This window comes from Cyprinus carpio, chromosome B20 (assembly GCF_018340385.1).
Source record: "Cyprinus carpio isolate SPL01 chromosome B20, ASM1834038v1, whole genome shotgun sequence".
Taxonomy (NCBI): Eukaryota; Metazoa; Chordata; class Actinopteri; order Cypriniformes; family Cyprinidae; genus Cyprinus; species Cyprinus carpio.
This window is the reverse complement of record NC_056616.1, coordinates 6,134,795-6,155,940: the sequence shown is the minus strand read 5'-3', so window position 1 is coordinate 6,155,940 and position 21,146 is coordinate 6,134,795. Positions and strand designations below refer to the sequence as shown.

At 35.9% G+C, this 21,146-nt stretch overlaps 1 protein-coding gene across 1 annotated transcript in view; it reads right to left on the bottom strand.

Moving 5' to 3' along the window:
* Positions 1–4,702: 4,702 nt before the first annotated feature.
* LOC109069715 (thyrotropin receptor-like) overlaps positions 4,703–21,146 on the bottom strand; it is a 31,659-nt gene continuing 15,215 nt past the window's right edge. Inside the window, exons 2-10 of the mRNA XM_042746857.1 lie at positions 20,789–20,860; positions 17,743–17,817; positions 12,842–12,916; positions 12,052–12,126; positions 11,889–11,966; positions 11,448–11,516; positions 9,669–9,746; positions 6,453–6,641; positions 4,703–6,274 (exon numbers count right to left, since the gene is read on the bottom strand). Coding sequence (XP_042602791.1) covers positions 4,876–6,274; positions 6,453–6,641; positions 9,669–9,746; positions 11,448–11,516; positions 11,889–11,966; positions 12,052–12,126; positions 12,842–12,916; positions 17,743–17,817; positions 20,789–20,860 — 2,110 coding nt within the window. The 3' untranslated portion in view covers positions 4,703–4,875. The remainder of the gene's footprint in view (positions 6,275–6,452; positions 6,642–9,668; positions 9,747–11,447; positions 11,517–11,888; positions 11,967–12,051; positions 12,127–12,841; positions 12,917–17,742; positions 17,818–20,788; positions 20,861–21,146) is intronic.

Sequence of the window (21,146 nt, the reverse complement as noted above, 5' to 3'; positions counted from 1 at the left end):
AAGCTCAAGGGCTCACTGTGGCAGCTGTGTTTTCTCTCTGATTGTAAGTGTGATCAGACTACCAGGAGGTATGAAACCAAGGCATTTCTGAGACTGATTATAATTGGACGGTGAGTTCTCAGAGATATATTCACGTAATCCATCAAGGAGGGTACATTTGAGCCTACCATAAACTGCAAATCCTGCATCTTGTCTAGGTACAACTGGATCCTTGGACTTTCATGTTTGTCTATATCTATTTTATTACACAGAAGAGGCCAGAAGTATGTAAAAAGTACTTGTTTGGAATCCTGTTTCGTCTACTTCTAAAACACCCATGTGTTCAGTATCCAGGAAAATAAGTTTATTCAAATGTGCTACACAAATATGGCAACATAAGCTCAATAACTACTGATGGTGGGGCTGTTTTTGCCTTGAATGCATGAAAAGAAGCAGCAAACACTTTGGAAATACCAAGTAATCAAGTGCGAGAGAGGGGCGGTATTTGAACTTGGGCCAGGTTTCGAACTCAGGACACTCGTAATGCAACAGCGTTATATACTTGGCTTAAACTGACAAGTATACCAAAAATTCAAAGTATATAAGCAAATGATTGATAATGTTATGCTAAGATAACTTGGATCATCATCAGGTTTCAACTGGGACAAAAAGGTTGCCATTCCCTGTATTACTACAGCAAACACATTAAAATGCACAAATTCATGTCATTTCATATTTACATATTGTCTAGTGCTGTAATGTTAGTTTCAATTGTATGAACTGGTTTGTACTCTGCTTCAAAATTGTACACAGATGCACTTTGTGGTAACTTTTGAGACTGTTTATGTGACTATAATTGTTTAGAAATATAACATGGTTTAATCTGTAACACATGGATGGTTTTTGTAATGCTGAAACTGCCTGTTCAACATACGAGAAATTCTCACATAATACATTTTGGAAGGCCTAGACCTTTATCAGTATCACTAGTGAAAACTCCATATTTGAACCGTATAAATTTGCAGTCCAGCATCTGAATTTGTGTACAAAAGCACCACTAAGTCAATTAGACCATGTTTCTCATGAGACAAATGATTATGCAAGTTACTGAACACTGCCAATATACAGCTGTGAAATACTACTCATAACTCTGTATATTACAGAGAGTAACCTATAAACTAAAAAGTGGATATTTAATTAGAAAACAGACAATGTACTTATGAGTTCACTTGAAGTATATTTGCAATACCAAATAAAGTTAGGGGTGGAAAGATGCTTCAAAATCCAGGACATTTACAGAATATATAAACAGGCATCGGCATAAAGATACCAGGCATTACTTGAAACCAGTCTAAAGGTGAGAGAACTCAAAGGCATGTCACCAATGAAAGCACATGTGGGTGTTAGATATTCCATCTGTATTTCTTTGAAACCAGCTCAGTTAAAATATTAACCAGATGTTGAACAGCAATATTTTCTCCAGAAAGACTCCTATTATCATTTCCCTCCATTTCGCACCTATAGTTTGCTTGTTTTAGTTCTTACAAGTTATGCTTCAGTGTAAGAAACAGTTTGACACTGCTAGCTGATGAGAAAATAAAGCTGTAGGCCTATTTGATAGTTCAATCCAAAGAGAATAATATGCCATCTGGAAGAATTGTCACATTCCACATTACGAGAAGGGAAATCCATAATTTATATCTTGAGTTATCATGCTTGTTCAAATTGGTCATCAACCCTAAGAGCCAGAGGTATGCGAAATCCCTGTCTGCAGTCCAGCTTTGTGCTTCAAATGACAAATTAGTAATAACCAAAGCTATTTAAAAATAATAAATGAATTCCCTCAATGGAAAATAGCCTGGTACATTCACACCCATACATGTCTCCTCTCAATTAGTGTCAGCTGGAAAGTTCAGTAAGAGGTTAGTGGAAGCGTAACTCAAATCCCTTTTAGTACTTTCATTACCAGCCATATGGAAAGAAACTCACCAAAGTATTATATGGAAAAGCGATGGCATTGTTCAGACAGACAGACAGACAGACAGACAGATAGACAACAAAAACACAATTTTTGGATTATCGAACTGTTTTTGAAGGTGCATTTTTTAGTTAACTAAATTTTTAACATAAATTAGCTAACAAAATCCAATACAGATATGCTTTGAGTCTTGTTTTTTCTGCACAATAAACATGCAATGCAATGATGTAATGTTACAATGTTTTTATTAAAATTTTTATTTAACATGCAATGAGGTCAAAAAAGGACCAGCTAACCAATGATGTTTTTGTGTTTTTATTTTCTAGCCCTTGATGTACAGAAATGAAAATATAACCATATTATGTTGATGAGAGAAAGAGTGAGAGAGATTTTGATTCAATGCTTAAAGGGACTACATCAAAAACCCTTCTTATTAAAGACACCGGTGGCTGTTATGTGGATTTATTTACTTGTGCTTGCACTTACTTTGTGCACACTTAACGCAAGACAATCATAACTTGATTTAATCCCCTGATTATCGTGTAAGGCAAGGCAAGGCAAGTTTATTTATATAGCACATTTCATACACAATGGTTATTCAAATGTTTACATAAAATAAAGTAAATAATCATACAAAATAATCACAACAATAAAACAAGGAATTGAAAAAACGTTTAAAATGATTTAAAATTGATTTTAAGTGTGGAATGCACTCATCTGTGGCACAATCAATTACATAGCAGAGGGGGAGGAGCAACCAGACTTCATTGATGAATGATAAAATAACCTTATACAATTCATTCACTGTAAGTGTTTGAGTACAGTGTATAGTGCATCATTTAGGATGTAACTGAATTTAATAACTAACTAAGATTTGGGGGCCCTAAGCAAATTTCAGGTATGGGACCCCAACACAACAACTATTTACTCTTTTACGTTTGTAACCCTTTTTTCTCCCTCATATTTTAAATTTGCACTTGGGATTGCATTTGTCAGTTGAATGGTAGTGAATAGTCACAATCTTCAATATTTTAAAAAATGTGTACACTTTCTTCTCTGAGGTGAATAAGTTGAACGAGTAATGTAAAATAATCCATAACTCAATATATATTTGGAATAGGAGGAATTATTTTAACAATAAACAAATCATCACCATTTAATACATAAATGTGGCACATTTTTATTTAGTTATACATGAAGATAAAATAGCATGAATTTAAATAAACTAAAAATTAAGTTTTGTGATTACAACAGCTACATTAATGCTAAGAAACTGTTAGTGACAAGCTAATAATAATATCTAAACACAACACTTGAATGATCTACACACAAGCTCGTATATTTTACAAAAACATGATGCTCAGCAACAATGGCCAGTAGAAGAACTGCAGTAGAAGGCGCTATGTAGAAAATGTAGTAGTTCAGGATGTTACTAAATTACAACCATAATTTCTAAAATAGTTATCGTGGTTGGGCCACTGAGAATTACAAACTTCATCATGAAATATAATTCTAAATGCTGGGCTTATGCACAATGTACTCAGTTAATATCGGTGATGGAATAACTATGCACCACTGTGTGGTGTTATACAGCTTAATAAACTATTCACAATGGCCTCAATAAACACAAGATGAGCAAATTTCTTTTTAAAACAATTCTAAAGTGATTCTTAAATAAATTTTAGTGTTTTAAGTACCCAGTGTCTGTATTGTATTGTATAGTAAATCATTGACTATTACCAGTGCAACATAATACTTTAAATATACAACCTAAAACTCATCGGTTTGTTTTAAAGGGGTCATATGATGCGATTTCATTTGTTCCTTTCTTTTCGGAGTGTTACAAACTCTTGGTGCATAAAGAAGATCTGTAAAGTTGCAAAGACTAAAATCTCAAATCCAAAGAGATATTCTTTACAAAAGTTAAGAGTCAACCACGCCTACCTAAAACGGCTTATTCTAACACACCCCACATTTATTCTCGCTGTTGCCATCGCCGCCATGTTGTGGAGATGCTGTGTGTTTCGTTATGAAAGCGAAACTACTTTGATTGGCCTTCCAAAAGAGGACACAACTAGAAATCAGTTGTTAAGTTGTATCTACAACACTTTTCCAGAACAGTTCAACCTAAATATTCAGATGTGTGCAGTGCATTTTACGGAGGACAAGGACTATTTCCTGTGAAAGTAGACTACATTGCCAGTGTTTGTTTCTATAAAGTGGGGCAATTTCAACTTTGCAAGGACAGTCTGGCGCTTCTGACTCACAGCCTGTAAGTACATATACATATTTAAAGAATTTGCCACTGATGATTCAAACACGAGTTTTGAGCAGTGTAGAGTAGCGCTTGTTGTTTGTCGTTTCTCCGATCACAAATGCAGACATGGCTTTACGCAACGCAACGTGTAAAGAGACAGTACAAGTCATTATAATCAGTAATTATGTGCCCACTGGATGCAACAAATGCCTCGTTTGTAATGGGTTTTTATAGGTTTTGTCTCATTGCGCCGGAACACACACCATCATAGTATGGTAAGGGGCTTAACATTTCTGTCACATGCTTGAGGTATTCAGCCAATCACAATGCATTGGATAGCTGGCCAATCAGAGCACACCTGAGAGCACACCTTGTAAAAATCTATGCATTTCAGAAAGGCAGGGCATAGAGGAGAAACAATAATGTACAGTACGTGGAAAATAATGTGTTTTTTTAAACTTAAACTGCATAAACACATTGCATTACACCAAATACACAAAATAATGTTCTTTTTAGAAACATCATATGACCCATTTAATGCAGATCATTCTGGTAATTAATTAATTTTCTGTCTTTTTTGTGCTGCATTGCAACTTAATGGACTCCAACTCGGTTGGACTTCTACATTCCAGTTATTGTGACCTGAAATAACATATAGGTTTCAAGTGTCCTGCCCATCACTCTCCTCCTGCTGTTGGGTGACTGGCGGGTTGCCTGGATAATCTAGAAGCGAAATAGGGGTCTCCTTTGCTCCTGTTTGCTCCCTCTCACGTCTAGTGATTCCTCTGCTGCTTGCCTTCGAAGATATTGTCTGACCCCGGAACAGCTGAGCCTGATGTTGACAGAGACCCACTTTGCTGAGCAGTATAAAGACATCTCCTTGGAAGGCCTTGGTGAAGATAGCATATAGGAAAGGGTTAGCACAGGAATTCAGAGGGTAAAAGAGCACCAAGAGGATCTTGGAGTTTGAAACAGTGATGAGTGGGTGGTCCAATGCAGCGGTCATAGCATACATCGAAATTGGTGCCATGCAGAGGAAGTCTGTAAAAATGAGCACAGCCATGCGCTTGGCAATGTTGGTGTCTTTGTTGGCAGACTGATGACTGGGGTTGTGAACAGCACAATAGATCTTGATGTAACAGGCACAAATGACTACAAAAGCCAGGATGTTAAAAACAAGCACAGATATGATGTAGATCTGGTCCACAAGTGTCTGGGTGTCCATGGGCAGACAAATGCTGACCTTCTGGTAGCTGCTGACCCCAATGAGAGGCATAAGAGCCAATAAGAGGCAAAAGATCCAGCCTACCAGCATGATGACTGAAGCATGGTACAGATGCAATTTACGGTCCAGTCTCATGGCGTATGTGATAGCATACCAGCGTTCAAGAGTAATAGTGGTCAGTGTGTAGACCGAAAGTTCACTAGCAAAGACAGAGAAGAATCCAGCTAGGTTGCATCCAAGACCTGTCTGCCAATCAATAGCATGATTATAGTATTCAGAACGTGTGTGGAGGTCCACGGAAGCAATCAGCAGAAGGTAGATGCCCATACACAGGTCAGCAAAGGCCAGGTGGCACATTAAAAACCTTGAAACTGACAGTTTGAAGTGGCTGGTGAGCAGCACCAACAGTACAAGCAGGTTGCCCAACACAGCAAGCAAACTGACAAACCACACAGATACCCTTAGAAAGCTGAAACTCATAATGTCTTCACATGGGTTGAACTCATCAGGAGCAGGAAAACAGGCAACCTCCTCTCCCTCCTCACAAACAATGTAGTCATAGCGGCCGTCAAACTCATGGCTGGTGTCTTCCTGGGGGTTCTTCAGGGTTTCGCCAAAGCCCACATCATCATCTGAGTGCCCGCCAAAGTAGGTGTGGTAGTGCAGTCTGCTGTTAAAGTCCTGGTGGTCATAGGTGTCTCTAAAGAGGTTATCAGCCGAATCAATGCCAGGTTCCATGCTGCTATGCAGGCCAGGGATTGTAAAAGTTCCCACAGATCTCTTCTGAAGTTGGTTATACCTGGCAGTAAGGTTACATATGATGTCCTCTAAATACCTGCCATTTAGAAAGCAAAAATCCTTATGCTTGCATGGTAGAAATTACATTTTTATAAGGCCTTAAATCTTTTTTGCATGCTCACTAAAACTATACCATAATATTCAGAATTTTTAATAGAATAAGGCAACCAACAAAGTTTAGAGTAGTATTGCAATGAATAATCAAGGCCACAAACCCTCTTTTTTTCTTCAAGTTTTTGAATGCACAGCAGTGGCTGGGGTAGGTCAGGTCTGCCGTAATCATGTGTCTGAAAGTCATGATCGGTGGTAGTTTTTTGAGAGTCCAAACATTCCGAGCACAGAGTTCCCGAAGTGACTCCAAGCCTCTGGTTGGTAGGGAAGTGACAGCCGATTCTGATACATCACTGATGAGAAAACAAGACAGCAGACTTTCAAAGAATGGCTAAGATATTTAACTAAATTCCCAAACATTGAAATGCTTTTGGTACTTTGGTTGATGTTGCTTTTTACCAGTGCTTTTTCTAAAGTGTTGGCCATTTGTTCTAATGACTTTCCTGTCTGAGAGCTTGACAAATAATTATATAGAGAAGATTCTGAAGACAAAAATATCTGAATTAAAGTCCCATTTCCCGAAAAACAAATCAGATACTTTCTAATTTAAACAGCACTCATGGTGATCTTATGTACAGCATTCTGCTAATACTAGTGCTGCTGTCAGTGTGTTTTGGCACAATATTATAAACAGTTGGTCAAGTGAATGTAAGATGGGACAAAAAAATGGATACATTGTCAAAAGACAATGTGCATTAGCGCTTGCAGGCTTAGGGTGTGTATGTGTGTGTGTGCAGGCTTAGAGTAAGCTGTGCTGTGTGGGTTTCTGTATTACCTAAAGAATAAATTTACCACTGCCTGTTTTTTTTTTCTCTGAAAATCATCAATCCTCCCTATAGGATTATAACCCTCAGTCAAAACTGTCCATTATTATATGAGCTTGTTGTTGTTTTTGTTTTAAACAGATGTTCCAAGGAGTCTATTGTGCAACATGAGTTTAAAATTAAGACGAATAAAATAAAATAACAATTGCAGCCTGCTTGTCTGATTTTTTCATTTTGAGATAGTTAGCCAGTGACCTCATAGCAATGATTTCACACTAAGCTGACTCCTGAGAGGGTAGCTGAGGAGCCACATTATTAACTTATTAAAGAATTATGATTTCAGCAGGCCCACATTAGCAGACAGATAAGATTACTATGGTCAACATCCTGCATTCAGATGAGAATATATTTTTGCACTTACAGGAAAATTATTAGTAACACTGATGAAGAGAAGGCTAGATTTATGAATTCTGTTGGGGAGATAAATATATAATCTAATAATTATATATATATATATATATATATATATATATATATATATATATATATATATATATATATATATATATATATATATAAATTTTTTTAAAGAGAAAATATTTTCCATTAAAATTATCAAAACAATATCCATTATGCAAAATATTGTACATTTTTGTCTTATGACGTTCTAATCTCTAAATATTTTTTTTACGAACTTGTACAATTCATATTTATATGCTATATATTACAATCATAATAACACAGTCTTAATCTTATAATTTACAGTTAATTTATAATTTATACACACACACACGCACACACACACACACACACACACACACACAGACATATATATACAGTCATGTGAAAAAGTTAGGACACCATATTGAATTCCATGGTTTTCCATTCTGAACATAATAAAAAATTATCAGGTACTTGGCAGTTCTTAAAATTTGGAAAATAAAACCTCAGATGAACAACAACACATGACATATCACACCATGTCATTATTTATTTAACAAAAATAAAGCCAAAATGGAAAAGACACGTGACAATGTTAGGAAACCCTTACTGCTAACATAGAAATTAAGAGGGTAAGTAGCAGTCAGGCACTGCTAATCAAATGCCTTTGATTAACTGATCAGCAAGTGTGGACACCTCTATATATGCAGAAGTTTTGACAGTTTGCTGGTCTGGAGCCTTCAGGTGTGTGTTAACATGATGCCAGGGAGGTAAAACATCAGTAATGATCTTAGAGAAGCAATTGTTGCTGGCATCAATCTCGGAAGAGTAATATGGCCATTTCCAAACAATATGAAGTCCATCACTCTGCAGTGAGGAAGTTTATTCGCAAGTGGAAGACATTTAAAACAGACACCAATCCTCCCAGGAGTGAACGTCCCAGCAAATTCACCCCAGGATCAGACTGTGTATCACTCAGAAAAATGGCAGAAAACTCAAGAACTTCACTGCAGACTCTACAGAACTCAGTTGACATGTTAAATGATAAAGTTCATGGCAGTACAATTAGAAAAATATTAAAAAATATAAAAATATAAGTCATGGCATGTTTGGCAGGCTTGCCAGAAGAAAGTCTCTTCTATCTAAAAAAACAACAACTTGGCAGCACGGTTTAGGCTTGCAAAGTTGCATCTGAACAAACCATAAGACTTCTAGAACAATGTTCTTTGAACAGACGAGACCAAAGTGGAGATGTTTGGCCATAATGCACAGTGCCGTGTTTGGTGAAAACCTAAAAACCATATCAGCACAAACACCTCATAGCAAAAGTCACACATGCTGGTGGAGTGCTGATGATTTTGGGCTTTTTTTGTAGCCACAGGACTTTGGTCACTTTGTGGTCATTGAGTCGACCATGAACTCCTCTGTATACCAAAGTATCCTAGAGTCAAATGTGAGGCGACCCATCTGACAGCTAAAGCTTGGCCAAGATTGGATCATGCAACAGGACAATGATCCCAAGCACACCAGCAAATCTACAACAGAACGGCTGAAAAAATAAAGAATCAAGGTGTTTTGATTCCCCAGTCAAAGTCCAGACCTCATTCTGAAAGAAATGCTGTGGTGAGAGCTGTGCATAATCAAATGCCCACAAACCTCAATAAACTGAAGCAATGTTACAAAGAAGAGTGGGCCAAAATTCCTCCAGAACGATGTGAGAGACTGATTAAGTCATACAGAAAATGATTACTTCAAGTTATTGCTCCCAAAAGCGGATGCACAGACAAGTGAATCATAGGGTATCCTTACTTTGTCACACATGGATTTTCCATCTTTGCTTTATTTTTGTTAAATACATAATGACATGGTGTGATATGTCATGTGATTTTTAATGATGTCCTGATATAGAAAACCATGGAATTCAATAGGGTGTCCTAAATTTTTCACATGACTGTATATATATATATATATATATATATATATATATATATATTTATATATTCTATAACCAAAACACAGCAAGATCATTTATGGACAAGGACAGTAAACCTTAGCTTAGAGAGAACTACAGACACTGAATCTCAAGTGCTTTCAGGAGAAACAAAAGGCACTCACAGGAGCATTGGCCCACTGCTAGTCCCAGCAAACATTCTCTCATCCAGCCTTGTCAGCTGCTTGTTTCTATGCAGGTACCTGTAAAGAAAATGAGTAAAAAAAGGGGTCAGTTTGGTGAAAGCACTTGAAAGCACTTGTCATCTTTAACATTTAATTTTGCCATTAAATGTTAAAGATGAAATTTAAAGACTGTTTGTGGTGCTTGTTAAGCCAAAAACAAACCCATAAACCCTAAAGTATTAAGTATGTAACTTGTCCCAAAATATTTGTGTTATAACAAATAATTGTGCACCTATTCTTAACAAGCAGCATTTATATAAGTCATCAGATTTAGGTCTTTCACCTGGCTGATGGCAAAAATCACACAGATTTACATTAAAGCACACATAGGATGGAACCAGAATATCACAAAGACTCTTTGGGGCCAGGAAGAAACCATTTAGCAAAATGCCACAAAACCTTAGCATCACATTTTCTTTAAAAATGCTATCTCCAATAATTTAATTCTAAATAAGAACTTTTTTAACAGCTGCTCCTTTAAATACACTACAACACATTTAATTTTTTTTTTTTTTGATATTTTTCTGCAAAACAAGACAAAAATTCTGAATGCTGAAGAAAATTACTCTGTGCAATGTGATTTCTAAAATAACATGAATTTCATAACCATGCTGGATGAATTCTCCAGTGCACTGTAACAGCCCAACAAGGCTTGCTAGGGGGGCCCACATTAACAAGCAATTTAGCAATCCAGAAATGGATTTTAACCATTCATCAGGTGTTTTTGTCCTGGTTTAGCAGTCCAATGTAAACATGCAAAACCAGAGACATTAGCAAGAGATTACAACCTAAGGGAGTTTGAGATATGAGGGAGATTGACATTAATATCCTGTATTCTCAGCAGAGCTTAATGACACAAGAAATCACAAGAATACACTTTTCCGTGGGAACTGATTGAGAAGACACTAGCATGGTTGAATTAAGTGAATTAATAGTTCAACCAAATATAGAAATTATATCATTATTTAATCATATGCTGTTGTTTTTTATGTGGAATAAAAAGAAGAAAAAAAAAAAAGACTTTTCACTCAGATGCAGTAACAGTTCATAGTGAGCACATCTGTCAGAGAGGACATAAAAACATATAAGTTCCGTACAATACTCCATACAACTGTCACATATATTATACGCCTAAAGCAGGAATCTACAACTTTGCTTCTAGATACGTCCTGCAGACTTCAGTTCCAACCCTGAGCCAACACACCTGTCTGTAATTATCAAGTAACCCTAAACACCTTGATTAGCTGGTTTAGTTGTGTTTGATTGGAGTTAGAGCTGCAATCTGCAAGCCTTTCAGAAACAGGGTTGGAAACCCTTGTCTAAAGCAATACGGTAGCTTTGTGTGAGCTACAGAAAATATTTTAAGTCCTTTTTGGTTTGTTTTTTAGGAAGATTATAACATAAAATTATAAGTTTAAGAACTTATTTTGGTGGTGCTTTTGTTGTTTTTGGAGTGGTTTAGTAATGTAATTAAGTTGTGTATATATGTACAGTATATATATATATATATATATATATATATATATATATATATATATATATATATATATATATATATATTTTTTTTTTTTTTTTTTTTCATGCTTGGGTAAACTATTCTCTTAATGATCAATGCTCCATAAATGTGTTGTATCAAACTTGTTTATACAGTATATGGTTTTAGATACACTTGTACAATTGTTTGAATTTGTTACACAAGGTTTTTATAAAGAACTTAACACTGAGTCCAGCTTTGTGCCATTGAAAGCATGATGTTGGACTTTCGTAAAGCCGTTGCTGTACAGCCTCCTGTTGAATAAAAAGCAAAAAAATAACAGTCATGTCTTTGTGCAAAAATCTTGCCAATAACAGTGTCTACTTTTGAATTTGACGATATAGAGTGGATGTAAAAATAGCCTCTCCAGGAGATAGAGATGCTTGAGTCACTCATATACTGCAAATGACTACACCAGGAACTAGAACAGTATTACAAATAGTCTGTGCTAAAAGAATTTATTTAAGGCCAATCACTAAAATCCTTCCAATATAACTATAAGTAATAATAGTTATGCACTTTCTCAAAAAAAAACAAAAAAAAAAAATCAATCATGGAGAAAATGGACAAATGACAGTTCAAAATTAATTTTTCTCTGTTAGTATGAGGAATATGACAAGGCTTACACTGACAGCAGATCATTGGTAATGCCAAGAAAAGCGTTAGCTGGAATTTCAGGAATATATGGATTATCGCTTAGTTCTCTGCAGGAAGAGCAGAAATAGATTAAAAGAATACTTTCAAAAACACTGGTCTATGAAAACTGCTGCATTATAGAACAATCCTCACAGTAGGAAGTGTGAGTCATCAGCCTGGATATTGGTCAGGACAGGGAAGATGGTGAGGCCTGTGTTGAATAAGCCTCTGAAAATACAACACCTCCTGGTTGTTATTTCAAGTTCTTATGCATTGTCCATAGTGACACTGACTTTATTGCTAAAGGTAACTGCACTTTTTGTTTCAAATAAATGTTCCTACTACTGAGTGCACTAATGTTACTACCTGGCTACCTGGTTATAGCTTTACTTATCAAGACCATGCTCTTGGGCACAATAATCAAACATATTGTACATTATATATCTATATATAATTTGTATATTGAATGTGCATAAATGCATTAAAAAAACATGACCCACAAGGAATTAAATGTCAGAGCAGGGATAAAAAAAAAAAAAAAAGTAATCCTCAGATGCCATGTTTGTTACATCAACATCTCAGAGAGATAACATTGTGGAGAGAGCTGCAGAATGAATGAACCTCATTTATAGCCAATGGGAGTAAAGTCAATTACATGTTACAGGACAGGTTAACAAGATTAAACAATGAACAGCTTTTTGTACTTTCATTTTAATTAACAACAATGATCTGACATTATTTGTGATCTCTAATGGATTATTCACTAACTGTGCTTGACTTAATTACAACAGTCCTTCATTGTTGGTCTACAGCTGTTCATATCGAATTGTGATCTAGTTGAGTTACATGTAAATGTTCAGTTTTTGTATTTATTTTTTGTTTTAGGCTTAAGCCTCAATTATATATTTGCAAAACAAAAGTATGTAGACAGTGTTTTGCTCACAAATACTGTAGTTTAAGGAGATCCTTAAAAGCCTCTGGATGGATGAATGTCAAATTTCTTGTGTTTCTTATTTCTCTGAAATGAGAGCGAGAGAGAGAGAGAGAGAGAGAGAGAGAGAGAGAGAGAGAGAGAGATTACATGAATTGAAAATGTTCTTTTTGAAGTGCTTGAAGGAAAGAGATAGGAACCTACAATATCTTAGCTGGACATTATGCTTGAATATAACAATTTATTTCACATTGTTTTCGGAGAAGATGGGAATAACAGTTCTTTGAACTTCAAAGATTGAAGTAATTTTCTCTTGTTCAGTTTACTCAGCCAGATATGCTAAATGAAAGCACATTTTCTAGTACAGTAAGAAAACCTGAACAAAGAAAGTACAGTGGCAGAACAACACAGTAAAATCATGGGTGCATTTGATCAGGCATTCAATGCTGGTTCCCTATTTGTCGGTCACTACAAGTTATTTCGTGACTCGACATTGGGGCTTTACTTGAGAGCCCCAATCCACTCTGACTTTAAGAGAAAATGCCAATGAAATTTGGCTAGTGAATTTTGCATGGCTGAGCCACTCTCCGTGCATACGGGTATAAATAGGCGACAGGTGCATCCACTCATCAGATTTTTGCTTCGGAGACAAATGCCCAGACAGCAAGCAGTTTCGGCCCCGATCCCCCCCACATCTGGCCCGCATGGATTTTCACGCGGGCCAGATGTGGGCTGGATCTGGGCCAACACTATGTTGCTGTCTGGGTGGGTAAATGATTTCTTCTCCACAAAGCCTTTTCATTTTTACTGAAAGAAAGAAGCTGTTCCTGGTTGGCGTGACGGCACAAACAGCGGTGTCCCTGTTGAATTAGCGATTCCCCAGGGTTCAACTAAAAGAGCAGTTTCTCATCACGGACGGCTCGCATCTTTTTAAAGATGCCATTGCGTCGGTATTGGTAGCGGTCGTTACCTGTCCTCTGTCGTCAGACACGATCGTTGTCTTCAGTGTCTGGGCATCCAACATGCTGAAACTGATATAACCCAAATACAACCCAGCGCTAGGTTAAAAAGGGACAGACCCAGCAGAGGTGTAAAGTCCAGGGTAGGGTTGTACCGATCGACGATAGTATCGTTTATCGACGATAGTCAGCGATATTGACGATAGCAGATGTCTTTGTCATAGTCAAGACAATATTAGGCTCATTCTTGTATTAATGTTTTGTATAGTAATTTTTGTAGAGTACTATATTATAATAATAATATATATATATATATATATATATATATATATATATATATATATATATATATATATATAGTCCTATTATAATTCGGCTGTCAAATTGCCTCGCTATTTCAATTCAGCACTGCATTTCACACACAAGCGCGCGCGCAAATGAGGATTCCGGTGAAGTAGTCTCTAAGCACAAACAGACGTCGTCTGCAGATATAAGGTATTTCATTGCACGTTAACAAGTAATCTGAAGGGCCTACATATGTCCAATATTTTAAACGAGCCCTCACTAACTGAGTTTAATGCCACTGTTACGTTAGAATGCATCTCATTCGTTTCTGTTGGAGTTGCTTCGGGCTCGTCATGGGGCGCACGGTCCGGAGCGCTGTATGACGACTGATGCATCCTTTCAATTTAACTTTACTCCAAATATATGAACTTACCCGTTTTAAATACTTTATATTTAAATTGTTCGTTCGTGTCCAATATTTAGTGTTAAACTGTTGATCTTTAAATGAAATCTACTAATGATTTTCAGCGGTGACTGATTTTGCAGAACATTTAGACTGATGAGTTCCGTGCGCAAATGCGGCAAATTTGTTACAGGACGGGCGGTATGACAGTTGTGTCCGACTATATATGAACTAGCTGTTTTAAATATAGTATTTTTTTAATGTTAGTTTATCAGTATGTTTGAAAGTATATTTCTTTCTATAATTGGTGATTCCATATGCTCACTCTCGCGCACCTGCGCCGTTTAAAACACAAAATAGTTATGCTATGACAAGTACAGAGAGTCTCTCTCTTGCTCCACCCATGCATATCGCCCAACACTAGTCCAGGGGTCAGAATGTAAAAGTCCTGCCATATGTTTATTCCACCCATGAACTCAGCCAACTGATTTCTCCAGAGGTGGAACCAAGTCATTCCTTTCAAGTCTCAAGTCAAATCCCAAGTCCTCAAAGAATTAAAGTTAATGAGATTATTAAGTGACTAATTAAATGATGATTGTGCATTAGTGATTAACACATGTTGTTAACAAGCAGCATCATTGAAGAAAAGAGAAACACAAGAACTACAAGTTTACTTCAGCCACAGCCTTGGATAAAATCAACTGAACAAAAAAGACAAAATGAAATCTCTCAAGATCTGATTAAACAACTCCACAAATAGCATTATCAGCTTCACTCATTACTAACCAAAATGACTTTATTTTATGTCTGCAGAATCTCTTATTGAGAATTAACAGAGGTTAAGATGTTGATGTTTTATTGGTCAAGAAAAGAAAAACACACAAGATGCCACCATAATTGTGGTCAATGTTTGCTTTAGTTGGTCTCTTGACCCTTTAAATAATTTAAAGTAACTTGTTTGTAAACAATTGCAATATTGTTTCACAGCAAATTGCACTTTGCTAAATCAAAAGCTTAAAGTAGTAGATTATTTTATGCTTTCTGCTTATAATTCCTATGAATGGACATCATAAAGTGGCTTCTCTCTTTGGTTTATTAACTGGCATTCAGCTATTATAGAACTAAAAAAAAGGCCTTTTAAACAAATGCCACTGTAATGATTCAACATTGAACAAAAATTAAAAAGTGCATTGTCTCAGGCTTTTAGACATGAACACCTATCATACGATCCTCAACAGTGGTGACAATAATTTTTTGTTGATTGTCACCATTGTTTAGATTCGTATGCTGGTTCTTGATGTCTGTGTGTGTGTCTAAGTAAAACAGGACATTATTTTTTTATATACATGTAGAGATTAAAAATTTGTTCAACAATTTGAGCAACATTTTTCTTGTATGCTGTAGTTTCATATGGATGGTTATGCACAACCTAAACATCAAAATGAATACAAAAACTTTTGAATCTCTGGTGAAATCAGTTCATGGGTGGAATAGACATATGGCAGGACTTTTACTTTCTGACCCCTGGACTTCACACCTCTGCCAACTGCTGGGTAAAAACATTTTTTAGAATGTACTGGTTGTGCCTTATTGGCCCAACCGGAACTGGTTTTTGGAACTCATGCTCCTCACGCCAGCCCCTCCCTGGTACATCCATCTGAGGAAGGACCTCCTTTCTAAGGGGCTTGGCACCATATGGCACCCACATCCAGATTTTTTGGGACCTCCACTTTATCTCCTTGCACTGGCTAATGGTTGCAGCTCGCATCAAGTTCAAGACATTGATGCTTGCATATAGAACAGCCACAGGCTCTGCAGCCACCTACTTCCCCCCCAATGCTTTTTCATCATTACTGCCAAGCTGTAAACAACAAACAGGAAAGGCATGAAGCACCTTTCATGAGGGTCGAAATCCCTTCTCTTAAGAAAAGATTTCTATGGTAGAAACAGCGGCATGTATATCTACAGCAGAGATGTAATCACCTTTTTGGTCCCTGCGGGCACCAATGTCAGCGAATTTGCGCTGTGGCATTGGGAAGTTTACGACCTTTGCAATGCCACAGGGTTGTGATGGGGTTCAGGTTGTGGCGCTTTCCATGGACCCCCTATGTCGAGTCACGACATAACTTGTAATGACCGACAGATAGGGAACGTCTAGGTTTCGTACATAACCCTCATTTCCTGATGGAGGGAATGGAGACGTTATGTACCCATGCCTCAACTTTGAACCATCACTGCTTGCCAGTGACACTTTCTTGGCTCCTCAGCGTAAAACCTGATGAGTGGATGCACCTGTCGCCTATTTATACCCGTATACACGGGGAATGGCTCAGATATGCAAAATCCCCAAGCCAAATTTCTTTGGCATTTTCTCTTAAAGTCAGAGCGGATTGGGGCTCTCATGTCGAGTCTCAACATAACTTCTCCATTTCCTCCATCAGGGAACAAGGATTACGTACATAACCGAGATGTTTTGTTCCAAACCTTTAGTGTAAATAATTATTGTTTTTTCTCTTCTTTGTTACATATATACATTATTGCAGTTCTTGTGTTTTTGTTTAATTGTACCCAGTGCGTTAAAATTTAAGTATATAATTTCTTTAACTCTTTTGTTGTGTTTACACTTTTTTGAGAATATAGAATAAATACATCCAGCTGCATTCATGTACTTAAATATATTTCTGGCCTCAGGGTTAAAAAGAGAGTGTCCGTTAAAAATAGAAAATGCTGTTTCATAAATGTGATCTCCTGAGTATTTGTATGTATTTTATGTAAAATGCAATTTCACCACATGCACATTTACTTACATTTGCATAGACACTAAAATGTACAATGATGTATTGACAACATTTAAAACATAAATTATTTACTTATGAACAACTTTACAGGCATACAAATGTTTACAAATCATTATTTAATATTTATTTGTTTAATTGTTTAATTTGTTTAATGAATCAATCAGTTGTCTCTATTGATCTCTATCTCTATTGTTTTTTCTCTTCTTTGTATTTATGATTAATGGTATTGTTTTCATGTTATTAAATACAGTTGGTTCATTGACTTGAAATAATAACATTTTGTTCTGCTCTGTTCTGTTCTGTTTGACTTTTGGTGCTTGCTCATTTCAAAGGATTACATAATTTTAAACAAGACAGCTTTAAAATCTTTAAATGAATAAAATGTTATTTTAATTTAATTTACTTTTTATTTTTAATTTTGTGTGGTTAACTGGAATTTATAAATTGATTTTGGATTCTTTAACTTACATATGAGTAAGCTTTCTCAGGTTGTAGAAGGAATGCTTCTCTAACCTGCTCAGAGAGACATCCACGGACAGATAGCTAAGGAAAGAATGGAGAAAATCATGTTAAAATCCTGAATTTTATAAAAATACAGGGTTATTTCAAGTTGCCACTCCTAAGCAGAGAGAGAGAGAGAAAACAAAAAACTCCTTTCAGTATTTGTGATTAAATGTCACCTCGGTACTACATCTGTAAATAACCCAATCAAACCTTCATCTGTAAATAGCACATTCACAATTTAGTCTATGGACATTTTCTTTTTCTCTTAATTTTAATTTATTGTATATTCTCTTTATTATTAGTGTTTTTATTACCTTAATTATATGTCTGCACTATGTTTGTGAAGCTCATAACACCAAGACGAATTCCTTGTGTGTGTAAACACACTTGGCAATAAAGGTCTTTATGATTCTGATTCTGATCTTGATGTTTTCAGTCTTTTAATTTCATAATGTATTCAGGTAAAGGGGAGAACAAAAGCAACTGTAGCACACTACATTTCTTTAAACAGAAACATTTAGGGTGTCGACAGACATACACTGTAAAATCTAATAAGTCGGGCTTACTTAAAAAAAGTATGTAAACTGATTGCCTTGAAAAAACTAAGTAAAGTGAAATAGGAATAGTATGTTGTACTGACAAATGCTTAGATAGTATAGTTAACTTACACAAGAGTTCTAGTAACTAAAAAAGAACTGTAGGGGGTACCCTTTCATTTAGGTTTACTCACGACTTAGTATAGCTACTCACTGACTCCCAGAATGCATTGCGCAGAATAAATTATGCAGTTGCTTTGTTTTACAGTTGTTGTTTTTATTTGCCAATTTTATTTGCTGTCTTGTGTCAGTAGTAGCACAACAAAAAGAGCAAATAAAATGGCTATTGTTACAATTAATGAAAATAAATTAAACTTATACCACACACTATTTAAGGATTATATAAAAAGCATATCAAGGTATTTATGAAAAATAAAATCTCAAAAATGTCATTATTAAACACACACAGAAAAATGCTTTAGTTAAAAAATAGGTCATTTTATAAAAACCTATTTATTACATCTCTTTGTAATCAAGTAACTCTGATTCATCTCTCATGATGCATTGCTGCATTAACAGAGAGAAATTTATAGTAACATAAATGAAGTTTCAAGTGCCCAACCAAAGGGAACGCTAATCACTATAATGGTTAGGTAAAAAAAAAAAAAAAAAAACGGCAATTAGCAACATATTAGTGCACTGCTGCCTCTCACTGGTTTATTAATGTCATTGGTTCCTTTGTGGCTACTTGAATATTTTAAGTATGTGTCACTCAAAACAGTAAGTAAATTGTTTTATTTGCCTTGAAAGTAGCTGAAACTTAACAAAACCTAGTAAGTATAACAACTAAGTAAAGATAACTAATTAAATCTAAGTAAGGTAAACTATTGGATTTTACAGTGTAGCACATACACAGTAGAGATAAAGATGTGTGATCATATCACTTTCTGAGAATTTTTTTGGTTTACTTTTCCTTTACCAAATTTAATCCAGGACATTTCCAACATTATATTCCTACTTATCTTCCTTAACTTTTAACTAAACACATCCTAATATGCAGGACTAGCTGCTGATGCCTGTTCAGACAATTACTTACTGCCTGAAGGTAAAAGTAATAAGTAAAAATTGTCATTAAAAAAAAAAACACACTGCCACCAATTATTTTTTGTATCTCATCTTAATGCTCATTCTCAGTGACCACTTATACACTCCAGCATTTTCAGAACACCAAACCTCTTATTTATTGTCCTGCTCCTATATTTACAGTATATAGGAGTCACTCGTGAACCATTGATTTCTATTTAGAAGACACCTGTTTGGTTTCTTGCATCACCCCACACGTCAGAGCACACACATTGCTCATCTAGCCACCTATCTAACATTATCAGGATTTTTTTTTATAAGAAAATGTTATTTAGGTAACACAGTAATCTTGCTTCAGATATGTATAATATTTATCGTTGCCACTTTGCAGGTATTCACACCTTTCTTGTTTGCTTTGATTGGATCAAACTCAAGTTTGTTCCCCCTCTTGGTGCGGATCTTTTTGGCAATTATGAATACAGAAATTACACTGGGGTGTGGAGCAAACTACTGTACCAAGTCCCAGCTGAAGAGATGGTCTCGGTCCGCTTCCAAACAAACTCTGGTACGGTTCGTTTAAAGTGTGAACATGATCCGACCTTCCTCCTGGAGTGAAATGTCATCTTCTGGTGTTGGTCCATTGTGTTTTTGAAAAACAAAGTCACTGCACCCATTTTCCAAGAAATTTTGGAGCACTTCATGCTTCCCTCTTGCTGACCAGCTTTTTGAAGATGCTGATTTCATTTTCCAGCAGCATTTGGCACCTGTCCACGCTGGCAAAAGTTGTTTAAATGACCATGGTGTTGGTGTGTTTGACTGGCCAGCAAAGCTGAACCCCATAGAGAATATGGGGTATTGTCAAGAGGAAAATGAGAAACAAGGGACCAAAAAATGCAGATGAGCTGAAGGCCGCTGTCAAAGAATCCTGGGCTTCCATACCACCTCAGCAGTGCCACAAACTGATCACCTCCATGCCACGCCAAATTGAGGCAGTAATTGAAGAAAAAGGAGCCCATCAAGTATTGAGTACATTTACAGTAAATGAACATACTTTCCAGAAGGCCAACAATTCACTAAAAATGTTTTTTTTTTCTTTTTTATTGGTCTTATGAAGTATTCTAATTTGTTGAGATTTGGTGAATTGGTGGGTTTTTGTTAAATGTGAGACAAAATCATCACAATTAAAAGAAACAAAAACTTAAACTACTTCAGTCTGTGTGCATTGAATTTATTTAATACACAAGTTTCACAATTTGAGTTGAATTACTGAAATAAACAAACTTTTCCATGACATTCTAATCTATTGAGATGCACCTGTACATAAAGGCTATAGCTATAAATAAATGTATGTGGTCTCTGACAAATGGCTCTGGTCTTTAAAAAGTACTTACATTCTTGAGATATTGACCATATTTGCAAAGGCATCTTGGGGAACTGTCGGCAGGCTTGACTCGTAGAGACTTCTACAATTAAAAAGATAATCATAAATACATATAAATTTGTATAATTACAACTTATTTACATTTACATATTGAACAATTTTGCACATGGAATTTCAAAGAACATCATTGATAATACAATGTTAAATATCACAAAATTTAGTTACCTAATCATTGCTTATTTTTCACATATTAGCCCACTTTATTAAGTAATAACCCAAAAAAGGGCTATTCTACAAGCTCAACTTGCAAAATAAACTATTCATTGTCATGTATTAAGAATTTTACAGTGTGTCAGATTATGGACTGA